At 41.2% G+C, this 16,912-nt stretch overlaps 1 protein-coding gene across 3 annotated transcripts in view; it reads right to left on the bottom strand.

Annotated features, from left to right (window-relative positions):
- Window positions 1–3,822: 3,822 nt before the first annotated feature.
- The window catches only part of NEK1 (NIMA related kinase 1), a 139,461-nt gene continuing 126,371 nt past the window's right edge, over window positions 3,823–16,912 (bottom strand). For all 3 annotated transcript variants that reach the window (XM_066573541.1, XM_066573543.1, XM_066573542.1), the window contains 5 exons: window positions 13,289–13,446; window positions 9,514–9,743; window positions 7,965–8,092; window positions 6,712–6,844; window positions 3,823–6,190 (listed from right to left, as the gene is read on the bottom strand). In XM_066573541.1, the coding sequence (XP_066429638.1) occupies window positions 6,177–6,190; window positions 6,712–6,844; window positions 7,965–8,092; window positions 9,514–9,743; window positions 13,289–13,446 (663 nt within the window). In that variant the 3' untranslated portion in view covers window positions 3,823–6,176. The remainder of the gene's footprint in view (window positions 6,191–6,711; window positions 6,845–7,964; window positions 8,093–9,513; window positions 9,744–13,288; window positions 13,447–16,912) is intronic.

Raw genomic sequence — 16,912 nt, 5'->3', positions numbered from 1 at the left:
AAGAAATGGAGCCTCTCCGCCAGCGCCTATCCCCGCACCACGCTGCGCTGCAGCCCACAAGGTATTTGTACAATAGTGACATACTGGGAGAGCAAGGGAGGGGGGAGGTCGCCAGCGCGTACTCACCTCCTGCGTCCTTGCTGGAAGAAAAAGCGGCTCCCCAGTTCCAGCAGCCTACCCCTATGGCATCGCCTGCCCAATGGGAAGGGGATGCGGACCTCTGCACCAAAAAGGGGGGCTCTCGCTGGCGGGCCACATGTGGATATATATGATCCGGATGTGCCACCTCTTCTTCTGAGGCGGGCCGGGCAAGAAGTAACCTGGACAAACCCGGGTTGTTCGCCCTCCTCTATCCATTCGGGTTTGATGTGGAGAGACCTGCCTCCCCGTCTAACCCTGGCCCTTACTTCAGCCCCAACGGGCAGGACCGTCCTCCTGCGAGACACTAAGCTAAAAACTAATTAGCCTTGTGTCGGCAGGAGGGATATATAGCCAGAGGGTGGAGCTAACTTTTTGTGCTTAGTGTCGCCTCCTAGTGGCAGAAGCTATATCCCACGGTCTTTGCAGTGTACCCCAATGACACGAGTGAGAAACACCTTGTAGCTCAGGGACAGCACAAATCATTAGTAAAAAAAAAAAAAGTAATCAAATGTAAACTTAATTGCACACACAAAATCCGCAGGATTTACAATACAAGTGATGTGGATACATGGTGTAAAAAAAATTTGCAATAGAATTGACATATGCTGTGGATGATAATTCCCTGTAATGCAAAGGGTTAAACTTGCTGCAAATCAGCACCCCCAATTGATGTAGGCTTTATTGCTGCAGATTTGTTGCGCACTTTCCGCTGCAGAACATCTGCACCGGGTCAGACCCACCTGACCATACCCCAAGGAGATGTTCCCATGGGGTGTGAACATTGCAAATTTTAAGCAGCACAACTGTGTGCGGAAAATTCACAGCATTTATAGTAGCAGCATTGTGAACAACAGAAAAATTGTGTATGCTGTTCAAGGAAAGTCTGAAAAAGGGAATTGTCTAAAGGGATCCTTTGTTTTTGAAAACTTTTTAGAATAGGTTATGTGAGCTGGACTCACCCCAATATATTCCGTGAAGGGGCACAGTCTCCTTAATGGCATCTTGAGCACTTTTAACATTAGTTCAGCTGTCTTGAAAAAAGGAGATAGTCAAGCTAAACACCAAGGAATCATAAGCACGAGTATTTTAGAGATTGGGGATTCAAACTCTGGGATATACAAGAGCCATTCCGTTAAACCAAACTGTTAAGTTCCCTTTCTTCCTCTGGATGCTGCCTAACCATTTATGCCTTATACAATGGAGACAGGGAGCTATACTCTGCACACACGATTCATGCGCTTATTCCATAAAGCAGGGTAGAGATAGCCTAACCCTATTACACTGCATGCATTTTTAATAGGACAAGATAAATGGATCAGGCGGCATTAGTGAGGAGCATCCCGGGAGACATCAGCAATACTGTCGATGGAGAAATGGCTTTCATTTTATCACAAGAACACAGATTGTTTTCAGTCTAAATCTTCACTTGTGGTTTAGATATTGTTATCCGTCTAGCAGAATACATCCATGAACAAGTAATTGCACTTAATAATTTAAGTCCCATATCAGCTAAATTACCTACTTTGGCTACAAACCAGTTGTGATGTCTTCACAGAGAAGGAGACCTTCTACGAAATATGTATTCCCAGCTCACAGATGATTACCATCCTCCTGCTTCAGAACTGATTATAATTACCGGATGTACAATACATTTTTATTTATTTACAATGCTGTGTTCAGTACTACTTTACATAATATATCCATCACGTTACAAAGATGCAGAAATGTCAGCTTCCTCCACAACTTCCATAGGAAGTTAAACATCAACCCATCCATAAATCTCCACCCTGATGTCCTGGAGAGGCAACTGCAAGGAATGTATTCTATTGACATATGGTTGAATTGAAAGGGTTTTTCCAGGACTTTAATATTAATGGCTTATCCTTAGGGCAGGTGATCAATAGGAGATTAGTGAGGGTACAATCTGATAAGAGATCCAAAATGTGCAAGACGCTTAAAGTCCTTTTACATGCTACGATTATCGCTTAAAACAACCGCATGACTGAATGAACTTCCAACATTTTTGAATAAAATTACACGTGCAGATAATGGCTTTAATCATCTGTATTTTCCTCCATGAGTTGTTTGCTCAGCTGGGCGTGTATTTATGTGGTTATTGCATAAACACATGCCCAGCTGAGAAAATATCTGGCTGGCAGATTTCATTGTTCTCCTCCTGGCAGAGTAAACAGTGTAATCATTATGTATTCAAAGCTAACACAATGAGTACGCTGTTAAGAAAGTCTTTTGAACAGCTAAGGGATGGTTTTTATGCAGGCAAAAAACGCTCTAAACGACAATTGAATGAATTTTGAGTGATAATCATTGCGTGTAAAAGGGCCGTTAGCAAGCAGAAAAGTAATTTGTACAAATAAAAATGCCACACATTCTGGACTACTTATTCCTTAATACATACCAGCAAAATAGCTTTGACTTTCTGAGGCTTGGACTGCGCAAGTCCTGTTAAGATGTTCTGTTTCTGTACCAAAACATTAGCAGAAGATTCTTTAAGTCCTGTAAGTTGTGAGATGGGGTCATCATGGATTGGATATGTACCAATGAGATTTGGGCATCAAAATTGTTCTTTCTTGGACCACTTTTTGTAGAAGCTAACCAATGCATACAAGTAACACCCCACAAGAACTGCCATTTCCATTTTGGAGATGCTCTGACCCAGTTGTCTAGCCATTGCAATTTGGCCCTTGCCAAAGTCACTTAGATCCTTACACTGACCAATTTTTCCTGCTTACAACACGTGAACTTTAAGAACTAATTGTTCATTTGCTGCCTTATGTCACTTCTTGACAGGTGCTATTGTTATGATCACAACATAATCAATGTTATTCCCTTCAACTGTCAGAGGTTTCAACCTCTTAAATAGCTGTGACCCATAACTTCCTTGAATGTATGATATAAGGAGGTTATAGGGAACACTCAGAAGCAAAGCCCACTCCATACCTTGCAGATGCTGGCCATGGTAAATAACTGACACCCTCTCCCAACAGTTCCATTCACTTCTATGGTACTGATGGAAATAACCAAGCAATGCGCTCAGCCCTCTCCATAAGCTGTGAATGGAGCAATGGTGACTCACGTGCATCGCCAATCTATTCACTAAGAGGGACTTGGGGTCGGTCATTCTCATGGTTCCTGTGAGGTCACAGGAGTTAGTAAACGTATGTTCTCTAGGTGTCTATCTATTCTATGAATCGGCGATAAAAGGATTTTGGAGAGATAACTCCTTTAAAGACAGATCTCTCACTGGTAGAATCAAGAATCTTTTCCTTTAAAGGGATTGTTTGATATAAGTTTTTATTGTAAAAACAGGTTCCCTATGGTGGAAAATAAGAAACAAGCTAATACTTCTCCTGGTTCCCCACTTGTCCACCACTGACAGTTCCGCGTTACTAACGTGACAGGTTGTTTACAGGCTGCAGTAATCGGTTTATGGAACGTCACATGCTGCTGCAGCCAATGACAGAGCTCAGTGGTCAATTGCGGAAGTCTGTGATTGGCTACTGCAGCCTGTAAACAATACATCACAAAGGATATCCAGAACATTCATCAGGTAAGTGGGATTACCGTGAGATGTGAGCACTAGCTTGTTTGTTATTATGTTGGACAACACCTTTAAATAAAAAAAACAAGCAAAAACTATATATTTCATGCAGTAAACTGGACAATTGTACAAAATTACAGAACATCTTTATTTTGAAAGTTTAGAAATAATAGACTTTTAGTTACATTGTCATTGAAACTTACTGCAAGGTTTTTTATTTATAATATATGCAAATGCTTTGTAAATTGTTCTCCAAAAGTTGAAACAAAAACCGTATTATGATATTTGAGAATGTTACAAATATACTTTAGATTCTTATGTTTTAAGACAATTAAGGCATTGTTATGGCAAACAACGTGTAAAACATTAGACTCCTGAAAGCGAAACTTGACATTAAGGAGAGGTTCACTTTAACACTTAATAGTCTGTTAGACCAGGACCTAAAGTGCTACGATGCTTTTACATGGGCAGAGAAATGATTCGCCATAACGAGCGCCGATTGACGATAAAGTCAATGGGCGCACTTTTACAGGATTCATTTAGGCGTTTTACATGAACTATAATTCGTTTGTTCCCCCCTTTCATATTATTTCCACTAGTCTCGCAGTGCATCCTCCGTTGACTCAAGGGGATGTGCTGATGACAAACGATCATTTTTATAATAGCATAAAGATGTGTTAAATGACAAATAAAGGCTGGTTTACATGGGCAGATGATCGCTCGAAGACTGCTCCAATGACCGTTTGAGTGACATCTTTGAGGGATCATTTTGATAAACTATTAAGTAGCTACTCAGCTACTGAAATACCAGTTAGGTGTGCAAATGAAGCCTTCACTGAATGCAGTGAATAGCGCAAGGGCTCTTATCTGCACTCAGATCCTTTGTTCTCCATGGGGAAACAATGCTATCAGCACTCCCCGTCCCCATGGAGAAATGCTGATAAAAGTGAGTGATGATTTTTAGGTTAGCTTTAATTTAAGGATCAGCTAACAGTGCCAAAAATGCGGACGATAGGCACACATTTACACGCACCGATTATCGCTAAAACGATCACGATTAGCAATTTTTTAGTGATCATCGGCTGGTGTAAATGGGCCTTAAGCATTTTCTCATTATTTGTTCAATGATTGAGCATATTTACTCTGGAAAATGTTAGAGAACAAACATTTGGGTGATCATTGCCCTGTCTAAAAGGCCCTTTAAAGTTTTTCACAGTAACACATTAAGTGATGAAATGGACTTTGTACATAAAAAGTGTCAGTGTTGAGTGCAATACCTCATCAGAATCGAAATGTCATTTTTCTTGAAAATATTAGTATCCCTTTGATTGCTATGGTCAATGCTGATACTTTGCTTACAACAGTTTTTATGCATTCTCAGCTATTCTTAAGGGATGCGCTACATTACTGCCTTTATCAGAGTCCAGAGCTAGTGTCACAATTCTGCCAGTCATCCGTGGAAACCGCCAACAAGCTGGTCATCAGACAGATCCCTAAAGGATTAGCTGCACAGTGCCTATTAGTTGTAGAAACCATACTGCCAAGAATGAAAAATCATCAGAACAGGCAGAATTGCCAATTATAATAGAGACTATTTTTGGTAAGTGAATTTGGCCATACTCCCTGTGAGTTTGCAATTTTCTCCCTTTTTCTGTAACTTTTGCATAATAGAGGCTCAAATGTAAGTAAAGCAATGTTTTTATAAAGTTCCTCAAGCTTTTACGTACATTCATTATAGAAGTAAACTGTATAATATTGCCTGAAGCTGGACATAACCCTTAAGTGTTAAAGTGAACTGCCCCTTTAAGTAGGATTCTTAGAACTACAAAAGCATTCTTTTCACACATTAAAGCAAAATTGTGGAAATATATGGATTATGCAGAAATAATAGCTCAGCCTGCTCTAAGACTGGCATATGTTCACACTCAACTAGAGCCTGGCTAATATTATTATTCACTAGTCCCTAGTAAAAAGTGCTGAAGACATTCTGAATCTACGCTTAGGGTCTTAACAGAAACCGACAAATACATTAGAAATGAACAAATTATTGAAAACATGTTTCGTTAGGAGAAAACAAACTGATGAAAAACAAGAACACTGAAAACAGAAGAAAACAAATTTGATTTCTTTTGAGGCGGTAAACAAAGCACATTCCTGGCTTGGGTCATAAAACACGAGTGCATGTATCAATGACATCAGAAAACCCGAGTCCTGGCTGTAATAGGACAGCATGAACACATCAACAAAAAGGAGAAATATGTAATAAATTATGGCGCTGCTGCTCTCAAGTGGAACCCTTCAGCGAGTAATACATACCGCATGTTTATACTGTATGGATGTATACATATGGAAACTTACATTGCATGCAGATAGAAAATTATCAGGGGTTAAGAAAAAATAGGCTTTGCAGCGGAATGGCTAAATGTGATGCAGATAGTCGAGAAGCAAAATGTTGTGTATGCGGATCCTGAGAAAGTTATTCATCATTGTCTAGAAGGAAAAGAAGAAGAAAAGTTAAGACTTCAAATAACTGAAGCTGGTAATCTGGGTAAATACATGATGTACACATAAGAAGTTTAAGTCCCCCCTCCCCACGTTCTTGTTTTTCCGTTGACATAACTGTCTGAGGACTTGTTTTTTGCTGGACGAATTGTATTTTTCAAATGGTAGTATTTCATGTACAATGTACAGAACAATCATAAGAACATAAACATATCAATGGTGCCCCCTGAGGAAGCTTGAGCGAAACACACTGTGATAGCACTAGATATTCTTTGCATTACCATGTCTTTATGAACATGGCATGCTGAATGCCTTCCTTTCTTATGTATTATTTCTCTTCTATAATGTGATATTTTATTATTATTCTATTCAATAAAGTTTACAAGTTCTTTTTATTGAGGCTTTTGCGTGTCGACCCCTTTTTTGGTCTACGTTACTATAGGGTTATGTTACAATAGCCACCTATACACGTGATATAGCAGGAATAGGCAATACAAATCCGAACCAACCTTCTTGGTACGCTCCATCCGCCATGACCAGGCGGAGTATCCTGGGATATAAATGGAGGCGTTCACTGCCTAGAATTTTTTCCATAACTGTTGAACATGTATCAATATTTTCATCCTCATCTTCATGTATGGCCTTATAAAGAATTAAAAAAATGTACAGAAATAAGATCTTAAAATAAAATTGGTTTACACAATCACAATTAAACTGCAAGGCACATTTTTCATTTTAATTAATCAGAAAGGGTTTTTTTGATCAGGCAGAGTAGGTTTTTGTTTAAAAGTCAAGGCAATTTCAAACTTTGCACTGTCAGGAAACATGCAATGTAATGCAAAGCGAAGGTTTCACTGACCTACACAACAGGATGTCAACTGAAACTGGGTTTAAAGGGGTTGTCGAGAATTAGAAAAAGGATCTTTTTTCCCCCCAGAAACAGCACCATGTCTGTTCATGAGCCGTCAGGTATTGCAGCACATCCCCAGGAAAGTATATAGAAAAAACAAACAAGAACCTTTTCCCAATCATGATCAACTCCTTTAATTACTAATTTATTGCAACCAATAGGGACGGTCCTTTGTTTTTCAGAGACTAAAAGGAAATAATAGTCAAAAAGTAAGTATAATATAAAAATCTGAGTTCGGCACAAATAGGAACAAGGAACATAGTCTAAAATATTTTACTAGGTTTTTCTTAGGAAATACAAAAAAACAAAATCCCCACTCCAACCCTACCAAAAGTTACACAATCCGGGCACTTCATACTTCAATCTGCTTTTCTTTGGTCCTAATTTGTCTCATGGTGCAATTATAACAAAAAATATATAGACTAAATCTCAAACGTGTCAAAGGAGCTCATTCATGTCTCCTTTCTCCTCACTGTCTAGTCTCTAGCAGGAAGGCAACAGGCTGCAGCAGGATCCTCCCCTCTGTGCTGTAGGACAGAAAAATAGTTTAGCCCCTCCCCCTTGGCTCCTCTCCTTAGCCCGGCTTCCTCAGCTATCCACCAACCAAAAAAATGGAACAGAAACACTAGCCCACAATTTCTGCAAGATTTCTACAAAATTGTCAGTTGTAAGATTACATAGAAGATGCTGTAGACAACCACGAGGCTCCCCTCTACGCCATTACATTACAGTGACATTACTTCAAAAAAACTACCGAGAATGAACTCACATTTGACTCCACAATATTCATTTCTGATTCCAAGACCTCATCTAAACTAAGAAATATTTGACACAAACCTCTAGAAACGTTACCTTTATTTTGTTATAGACCTCAATGAAGTTTTCAAACCCAATCTCTTGCTCCAATTTTAGCCTCAGTTCCTCCAGGTGGCCAAAGACACTGTCACCTTCATCATATTCAAAGTCCTCATTGCTGTCATCTGCAGATAGACAATGTTATAATGTTGTGAAAATCTTATATATAAAACGCACAATCTATTTGTTTATGTTGTATACACATCAACACTGCTGGTCCGATTTGAGTGAGGTTTTGCAGGAGTTTTCTTCAGCACCAGGCAACAAATACTGGCGTAATTAAAACTCGAAAACTCACCGACTTCCCCTGTAAATTTTGTTGCCAATAGCAACCAATCACAGCTCAGCTTTCATTTCTTATACTACTGGAGGTAAAATGAAAGCTGCACTCTGATTGGTTGCTATACAATATTATATGTTATAATCATTAGTAACTTCAAAAGGGTTGTTGATCCAGGGATTACTCTGATTGCCTGATTGGAGTCAATCATTGGGGGTTTCTTTGCCTTCTTCTGGATCAACATTGGGGAGTAACAGGCTGAATTGGATGGACATATGTCTTTTCTCAGCCTAAGGGTGCATTCAGACGACCATATATCGACTGTTTTTTTACGTCCAGCCGATATACGGCGTCTCTCTCTGCAGGGGGAGGAGGCTGGAAGATCGGGGAGCAGTGCTCTGAGCTCCCGCCCCCTCTCCGCCCCACTGCACTATTTGCAATGAGAGAAGGTGGAAAGCGGCGGGGCTAAGTTCCGGGAATTAGCTCCACCCCCATCCCGCCTTTCCTCATTGAAGATAGTGCAGGGGGGTGGAGAGGAGGCGGGAGCTCAGAGCACTGCTCCCAGCTCTTCCAGCCTCCTTTCCCTGCAGAGAGAGACGCCGTATATCGGCTGGGCGTGAAAACCCAGCCGATATACGGTCATCTGAATGCACCCTTACATAGTATGTATGTATGTATGTATGTATGTATGTATGTAGAGCTCAGCTTTCATGTAAGAAAATTGCACGCCTAGCTCAATTGAGCACCCTCTTTTTGGGTTTACATGTTTGTAACATTATCATGAAAAAGGTCACAAATTGTATATTAGGTTGGGTAAAGCCAGCTGCTGTCTACGATATACCACCAATACTAACTTTTCGCACGTCAGCGACTTCACCAACAGTGACCACTGGGGGCACTTATGTGGCAACTAATGACATTAATTAACATTTCAGCTAAAAGTCATATTCCTGAAGATGATTGCGCGTAAGGTTGATGTGCCAATTGCGCAGTGCCTTATAAAATTTTTGACAAGTGAATGATTTGGGAGCGCTGCAAAATAGAGTAGTAACATCAATTATTATGTAGAAGGAAATAACTTTCAAAACCCAATTTCCAATAACCAATCCCTGCACTTCTAGCGCCGTGCAACAAACCGGTAGATCACCTAGCCAATAATAAAAAGATAAAAAAACAAATGTAATCCTGCGCCATTAGATAGCTTTCTACGGTTGGTAAAACTTGACAGAAAGTGTAAACCGCATGCTGGCATTACGGAAAATGTACCTGAATGCCATTCTTCATTAATTGCACTTTCGCTGCTTGGCTGATTTTCATCATCCTCCACTTCAGCCTCCTCAGGCTCCACATCATTATTTTCCTCTTCATTCACTTTATTTTTATCTTCATTTATGTTATCTTCAGCTTCGCAGTAATCTTCATTCGTTTCCTCCCTTAGTAACTGCTCCATTGATGCCTGCAATTCCTGTAGATCTCGGTCTGTCTCGCCAAACATACTGCAAGCAATCAAAAGAAGTAGAAAAAGGAAAGATGTTGTTGATACCTGCTCTATTCAACGTGAATAGAAAAAACACAACACTCTTATAAAGACTACATTAACATTTCTGCCACCAAAATTCCCCATTCTGGGACTAGGAGTTTCTTCCAGTAACTTCCACAGCAGCGGTTACGACTTTCATCTATGTATCTTAACCCTTTCCAATCCCCTGTCTGACGTCTGAAGACCTTATGATTTAAGGCAGTACAGCTCCGATGTTGGAAGACATCCGTCGGGGTTCTCTTACAGTATATGGCCGCCTCTCTGCTGTCGGAGCCAATCCAATGTGTCACCTCATGCAGTACTGGCTTTAACCAACAGATAGCGCAGTTGTATAACAGAAAAAAGTAAGCCCCCCTAGGAAAACCAGGATACAAATTGGATTGGAAAGGGTTAACATGAATATTCATGACATGTTCTGGCACCATCCACAACCTAGAATACAGGAATTAGCAGCCGAATGGTTGATCTGACCTGACATACTCCGCTACAGTAATTGGCCAGAGCCCTTACTGCAAATTCAGACTTATTCACAATCATTTACACTCATTCACTTCAAAGTGAAAGTTACTAAAAATGATAAGAAATGTCCAAAAAGAAAGTCATTAAACTCTTAAGGGCTCATGTCCACGGGCAAAATAAGAATTAAAATCCGCAGCGGATTTTAACTCTTCTCCTGCCCGCGGATCCGCATCCCATAGGGATGCATTGACCACCCGCGGGGTAGATAAATACCCGCGGATCGTCAATAAAAGGAATTTAAAAAAAAAATGGAGCATGAAAAAATCCGGACCATGCTCCATTTTCATGCGGGTCTCCCGCGGGGACGGCTCCCGCGGGCTTCTATTGAAGCCTATGGAAGCCGTCCGGATCCGCGGGAGACAAAAATCAGAGTTTACTCACACGCTCTGGTTCTTCTCTTCTCCGCGGCGCCATCTTCTCTCAGTCGTGGCCGGATCATTTTGCTTCGGGCCGGCGCATGCGCGGGGCACGTCACCGACGTCATCCTGCACATCCGCCGAGCCGAAGAAAGAAGATCCGGCTGCGACGCACAGTAGATGACGCCGCAGCGAAGAGAAGAAACGGAGCGGATGGGAGGTGAGTTTATTCTTATTTATTGTTATTTTCAGCGCTCATGTCCGCGGGGCAGGAGGGACCCGCTGCAGATTCTCCATGGAGAATCTGCAGCGGATCTGATTTTCCCCGTGGACATGAGGCCTAAGGCTTATGCGCAAAACGCTGCAGATCTCTCCGCAGCATTTCACCAATTTTGTAAATATGGCAAAGACCGCGTATGGCTGCGTGTGCACGATAATCGTGCAGTGTAAATGCACAGAAATCGCTCATTTCTCGTTCACAGGTTTTTAAGCAGCCTAGAAACCATCGCTGGATCACGGGATAGTCATTCTGTATAAACGCTTCCCGCTTCATATAGAAGGTGAAGCGCTAAGCAAGAACTCCGCGATCCAGCGGTGAAGTCTGTCAGTGGAAATGGTCTACACGAGTGCAAACAACCTTAGTGGTGATGTCAGCACGTGTGTAAAAGGGCCATTAGAAGGAAGTTGTCACCAAGCTTAAGCTGCACTATCCGAGGGAGGGCTCCTGCACACTTGCGTTTTTCTTGCGCTTTTTTTTTACGCGATTGTCAATGGGACTTTCTAATGTTAAAAACGCATCGCAAGTTTGTGCTTTGCAATTTTTGTGCGATGCGTTTTTAACAAAAGAAAGTCCAATTGACAATCGCGTGAAAAATACGCAACGATATAGCGTGAAAAAAAACGTGCAAGAACAACGCAAGTGGGTATTCACCCAGAAGTGTATAGTAATCACAGACACTCTGGTTGCCGCAGTGTGTAACTTACTTGTTAATATGCAGCATTGTTCATAAAATCACAGTTTGGACGGCTGCACACAACCAGATTTGAATTGTAGAATCTGGCCGTGGGAAAAACAAAGATTTGAAAAAAAAAAAAGGTACTGCGCAAGATTGACGGCGAGCCGCCACAGTCAGCCGCAATACAAAAAACAGAAGGTACATGGGGTCGGCGGCCGCGGTGAGAGTCTGATTCTGCTGTGGGCTCCCGCATTCGGAATCTGAATTGCCAGTGTGCAGCCGGTAGCAGGGCGAGTCAAGCCTTACAGGAGCCAGGAGTTCTCTCAATTACTTATATGTATTCATGAGCTGCTATCGACGCCCACCTGACTCTGATTGACAGGTTTCTGCCTATGCACAGTAATAGGGAGAAAGCTGTCAGTCAGTTGTGGAAGGGTGGAGAGCCTAATGCTCTTGAATATGCTGGTTCACACAGTGCTCAACACCCAATAAATTGTGATTTTTAACAAAAAAACCCCAAAAAACTACATCATAGAGGCAAGTGGCAATCACATAGGACTGCATAAACTTGATGACAGATTCCCTTTAAGTAAAAAAATAAAAAAGTCTTCCCATCTTTGTAAGACTAGTCAGAACATTACAGAAATAATTAGTCGCCATCACACTACAGTTCATTAATTTTAATGCATCACCCATGCCATCAATTTTCAGATATGAACATAAGAATCTAGTTATGTATTTGTTTAGGCAAATATATACGGTGATCAATGCCAAGGGCCGAAACTTTGATAGGAGAAAAATGTAAGGAAATCAATATATCAGGGGTCAATGCAAAGATCTGTTTATATCAAGGACTACGATTGTAACAAGGGACGCCCTCTAAGTCTAGAGAAAAGAAGGTTTCTGCAATGACATAGAAAGGGGTTTTTACTGTAAGAGCAGTGAGACTATGGAACTCTATGCCTGAGGACGTGGTGACGGCCAACTCACTAAACAAGAGTACAAGAGGGGCCTGGACGACTTTCCTTGAGTGTAACAATATTACATGTTATATTCATTGATTACTTCAGAGGGGTTGTAGATATAAGAAATTATTCTGATTTTCAGATTTGAACATGGGAAGGAATATTTTACCTGAGATGAGGAAAACTGGCTTCTACTTCATGGTTTTTGCCTTCTTCTAGATCAATATAGCTGAATAATAGGCTGAACTGGATAGACATTTTTCAGTCTTACATACTATGTTTATTTACCTTATTTGTGGTGTATTAAAATTAATGAAGTGTAGTATAGATCAAGACAAAGTCCAGAATGTGGGCTTTCATTGGAAGACAGCCAGCTTGTAGAGGAAAGACTTAGGTCAGGCTCACATGGTTGTAAGTGTAAAAAGGCCGCGTGGCTCCCTCAGTGCTTTACCCGGCCGTGACCCTGCGTATACTGTGTGCTGAGCATGACCATGTACTCGCGTAGGCGGTCATGCGCAGAACACCCGTTTCTTATGTTTTTTTTTTTTTTTAGTTATACCTTCTGCTCCGCCACTTAGCGATGATGTGTATACCCACGCATTCTATTTTGCGCTTGCGGATTACGCAATTCATATACGGTCGTGTGAGCCCGGACTTCTAGCTCTTAAAAAGAGCTTCTCCACGAAAAGATGGCATCGTACTCACGTGTCTTCAGAATCTGAATGATCAGCATCTCGTATAGGCTCATCTTCAATGTCCTCTATTTCTAGGTGCTCTTCGCCCTGCAAGTCAGCCACGCTCGGCACATCCACCAAGGTCTTAAACAACTTCGATAAATCGGGCAGTGAGCAGGTTCTCAGCATCTAGCAACAAAGTAAAATATAAAGTCTGCTTATTTTTCTTGGCCTGTAATAAAGTAAAGGCTTTACTCTTGAATCATGGATCACAACCGCTCCGATCAATGGGACATTTGTATTACTATACATATTTAGGTCTCTCGCTACTTCCGCATAAACCGATACTTGGTTGCAAAGCTAGCAGAGGAGGAGTGTGGAAAAGACTCTACACACTGCCCCACATAGAAAGCTTTAAATAAGATATAGTGATGACGATTGCAGCGAGCAGAGTTTTCCCATAATGTTAAATGCAGACATTAACAAAATATGGAAGTAATTAGAGGACAGTTGTATAGGAAGATTTTCATCTTTCAGCTTAAGAGAAAGTTATGCTGCTTAGGTATCTAGAAAGCTGTGAAATCTCACACTCATTTTCTCGCACTTAATCCTGCTCCATTGTAAAAGCACTTCCAGACACGGACTGTAGCAGAAAAAAAATGGCTCTAAACTCAGTTTCCATCTTAAAAAAAAAAGAACAATTTCTACCAAAAATAATAGGCATGTCAATCGTAAAATAACATTTGCTTTGGAGACATGACATCGACTGACCCATGACTTTTCCATTGCCCACCAATGTAGGTATTTTATTTATGTTTTTTTTTTATTTATTCCTGTCCGCCAATATGGCTGACCTCAGGGGATGCACCTCCTCCAAACCAGTAGTGCGCTCTTCCCACAAAACGGATTTTATTCTTACAGTATCTGCTTATTAAAAGGAGGAAGCTTGTTGTTCTGCTGACCTCCCAAATGCCTTGCAGTGGTGCAGTAACCTTACTTTGGTGCTGTATTGTGGCTGACTGGAATAAACATTCCTTTTGTGAAGCTGAAGTCTCTGTTTAGATATCATTATATTAGGCTGACCCGGATAAAGGGAGGCAGCGGGGAACAATTGTGCCACTGACCCCCCCTCCCCCCCCCACAAGTAAGTTGTGGCCCTTTCCATTTTGTGGCAGTAATGCACTACTGGTTTAAAGGAGAGGCATCCCCTAAGCGCTATCTTTTTGGTATCTTTATTCTATTGCATATCTCGTTGTTACAGAGTCCAAGGAGACACCTATTATAGGACTGCGCCCTTCATATTGGTGGATGTATTGGATGGAACAGGGAATTTCCTTCGTTGGCTACTCAACAGAGATTGTGATAGACTTATGTAGCTTGAAGATGAGGTGGACTGCCCTCGACACACACCAGGCGAGTTCCTGCCTTCTTTGTACCACCCACACTGTTTAAGAAGGTGAAGAAAATCAATTGGAGCGCTGTCCATTTAAAAAAAATTTCTACTGCAATTTATTAGAGTCTGTCACCACAATTTTGGCATGTAAATCAAGCCCAATAATTGGTGACGTAAAGGGGAGTATATTCGTAATCCTGCTTCATTTTAAACTTCTGCCATGCTCCCCAAATTTTTTCAGCTGTGTTCACTAGCAGGTGATACAATGGGCTGGACTAGACCCCACTCCCTGCCCAATAACTTCTCCAGCTGATATGAACGTACTCCCCTTTAAATCACCCACCTTATTGGTATTGATTTGTATGCTAAAATCTCGGTGACTTCCTTTAATCAATCTGGCGCCAAATACTCCAATTACCATTTTTTACTCAGATTGGTGTAAGAAATGCCAGTCACAGTAAATGTGAGCCATAATCTTCATGCTGTAACTACTTACTGCCATCTCCAGCGTAAATCATATTTCGCATCCCTCCTAACCTGTTTACTTAAGCATTAGATTATTGTTGGTTGGACCGGTTGATTTCAGCTGGATCCATGTAATGTGTATGGGAGCCTTCTGACTCTCAACCAATGGCAGGGAGACATAAACAAGTGACAATTGTGTGGATTTTAAACAATATATAGGTCTATGACATCCATGTAAAACGCATCCTCGTCGTAGGAGTGTGAAAGTGCACCCTTGTCACTTTTTTTTTTTTATATTATTGCTGACCACTAATTTGCTGGACCAAGCTTACTAGCCTCATTTCTTAATTTAGGTCTTATTTTTCTCAACCAGAAGAGGTATAAACATATATTTTATTCACTGCCAACATATGCGATGTGTGCATTCTATGCTTACGGTAGATGTACGGCAGGAAGGAAGTCTGAGGTAGCCCGAAACACCAATCCTGTTAGGTTGCTGATGCATTTCACCCTCGTACTTTACACTGAAGCTGTTTGTGCTAGGATTAGCTACTGTGTATAAAGTACATGCTGAGAGGCTTCCCGTACAGCAAGGGCAGAATCTTTCTAGACTCCAAAAAAAATAAAAAACCCTAAAAGAATAAGATAAGATCATCTGGAACTAACTGCTACTCATACATACAACCAAATAAGGGGGAGATTCCATTTCTGTGTCGGAACCTCTGGCCGGAGGTTCCATTGTAGATCCAGATGAAAATACCGGAAGAAAAAGCATGCAGCGATTTTTCTTCTGTCCAAAAGCCCGACAGCTGGGTGGAAAGCAAGCAAACTCCATTCTAGTCAATAGGGTCTGCTTGACGATGTTCGGATGCATCCAGAGACGGTACCATTCAGCCCCAGGGATTCCCCTTTCTTGCTCCCCCAAGCTAAATCCCCAGTGAAACCACCCTAATCAAGCCAAATAAGCCTAGTAAAGTGGCTGTGCTCTAAATGTATTACCCTTAAGATACGATGCTGTTGACTAGAAGTACAAAATATTCAAATCCAAGAAGTACAAGTTTCTTTCAGTACCCTCATCAAAGCAGTGATGTAAAGCTACAAACATGGAAAGTACTGTACATCACAAACCAGCCATTACAAAATAAAAGATGAGAAGCAGAATAAAACATCAAACTATCCAGTGAGCAGCTTTAATGCAGACTTTATGAAAACCCCTCCGCACAGGATCACAGACCTGAAACATTAATGAACCTACCAAAGGTTCCGTAGACTTCAATGATAGAAACCCCAAGAGTTTTAATCCACAAGTGGAAAGGAGAGGCGCAGTCCAATGTTTCAAGTTCAGCAGGAATAGACTTCCTAAAGAAGGTCAGGCTGTGATCCTGGGCATCCACAGGCGGTTCGAAAGTTGTAATCCAACAAATATTTACTGCTTTACCTGGTTGTCATCTTGATGTAGAAAAAAAGATGTGTTGTGTTTCTGGATTTCTGAGTCAGACTGCTCAAGGGTCTTAATGTGTACTTCTTCATAATCTCCTGAGAGAATCTTTCTCATTAGCTCCACACTGATTTCTATTAAACATGCAGTGCAGGTGATTATTTATCCTTTTGTACAGCGATCATTGACTTTGATCACTCCATGCCTCCACCTAATCACACAGTGTGAACTTCAAGCAGCCACTTGCATTCATTTAATTTAATAGATTGGTGATTAATCACTTCATGTAAGGAGATTTTGTCATCTTTCAAAACATTGCTCCTAAGCTGTATAAAGGAAATGATTACCGCGACGGAGCG

The sequence above is a fragment of the Eleutherodactylus coqui genome, chromosome 7, assembly GCF_035609145.1.
Source record: "Eleutherodactylus coqui strain aEleCoq1 chromosome 7, aEleCoq1.hap1, whole genome shotgun sequence".
NCBI lineage: Eukaryota > Metazoa > Chordata > Amphibia > Anura > Eleutherodactylidae > Eleutherodactylus > Eleutherodactylus coqui.
Note: the sequence above shows the minus strand (reverse complement) of the source record. Positions and strands in the feature narration are given on the sequence as shown.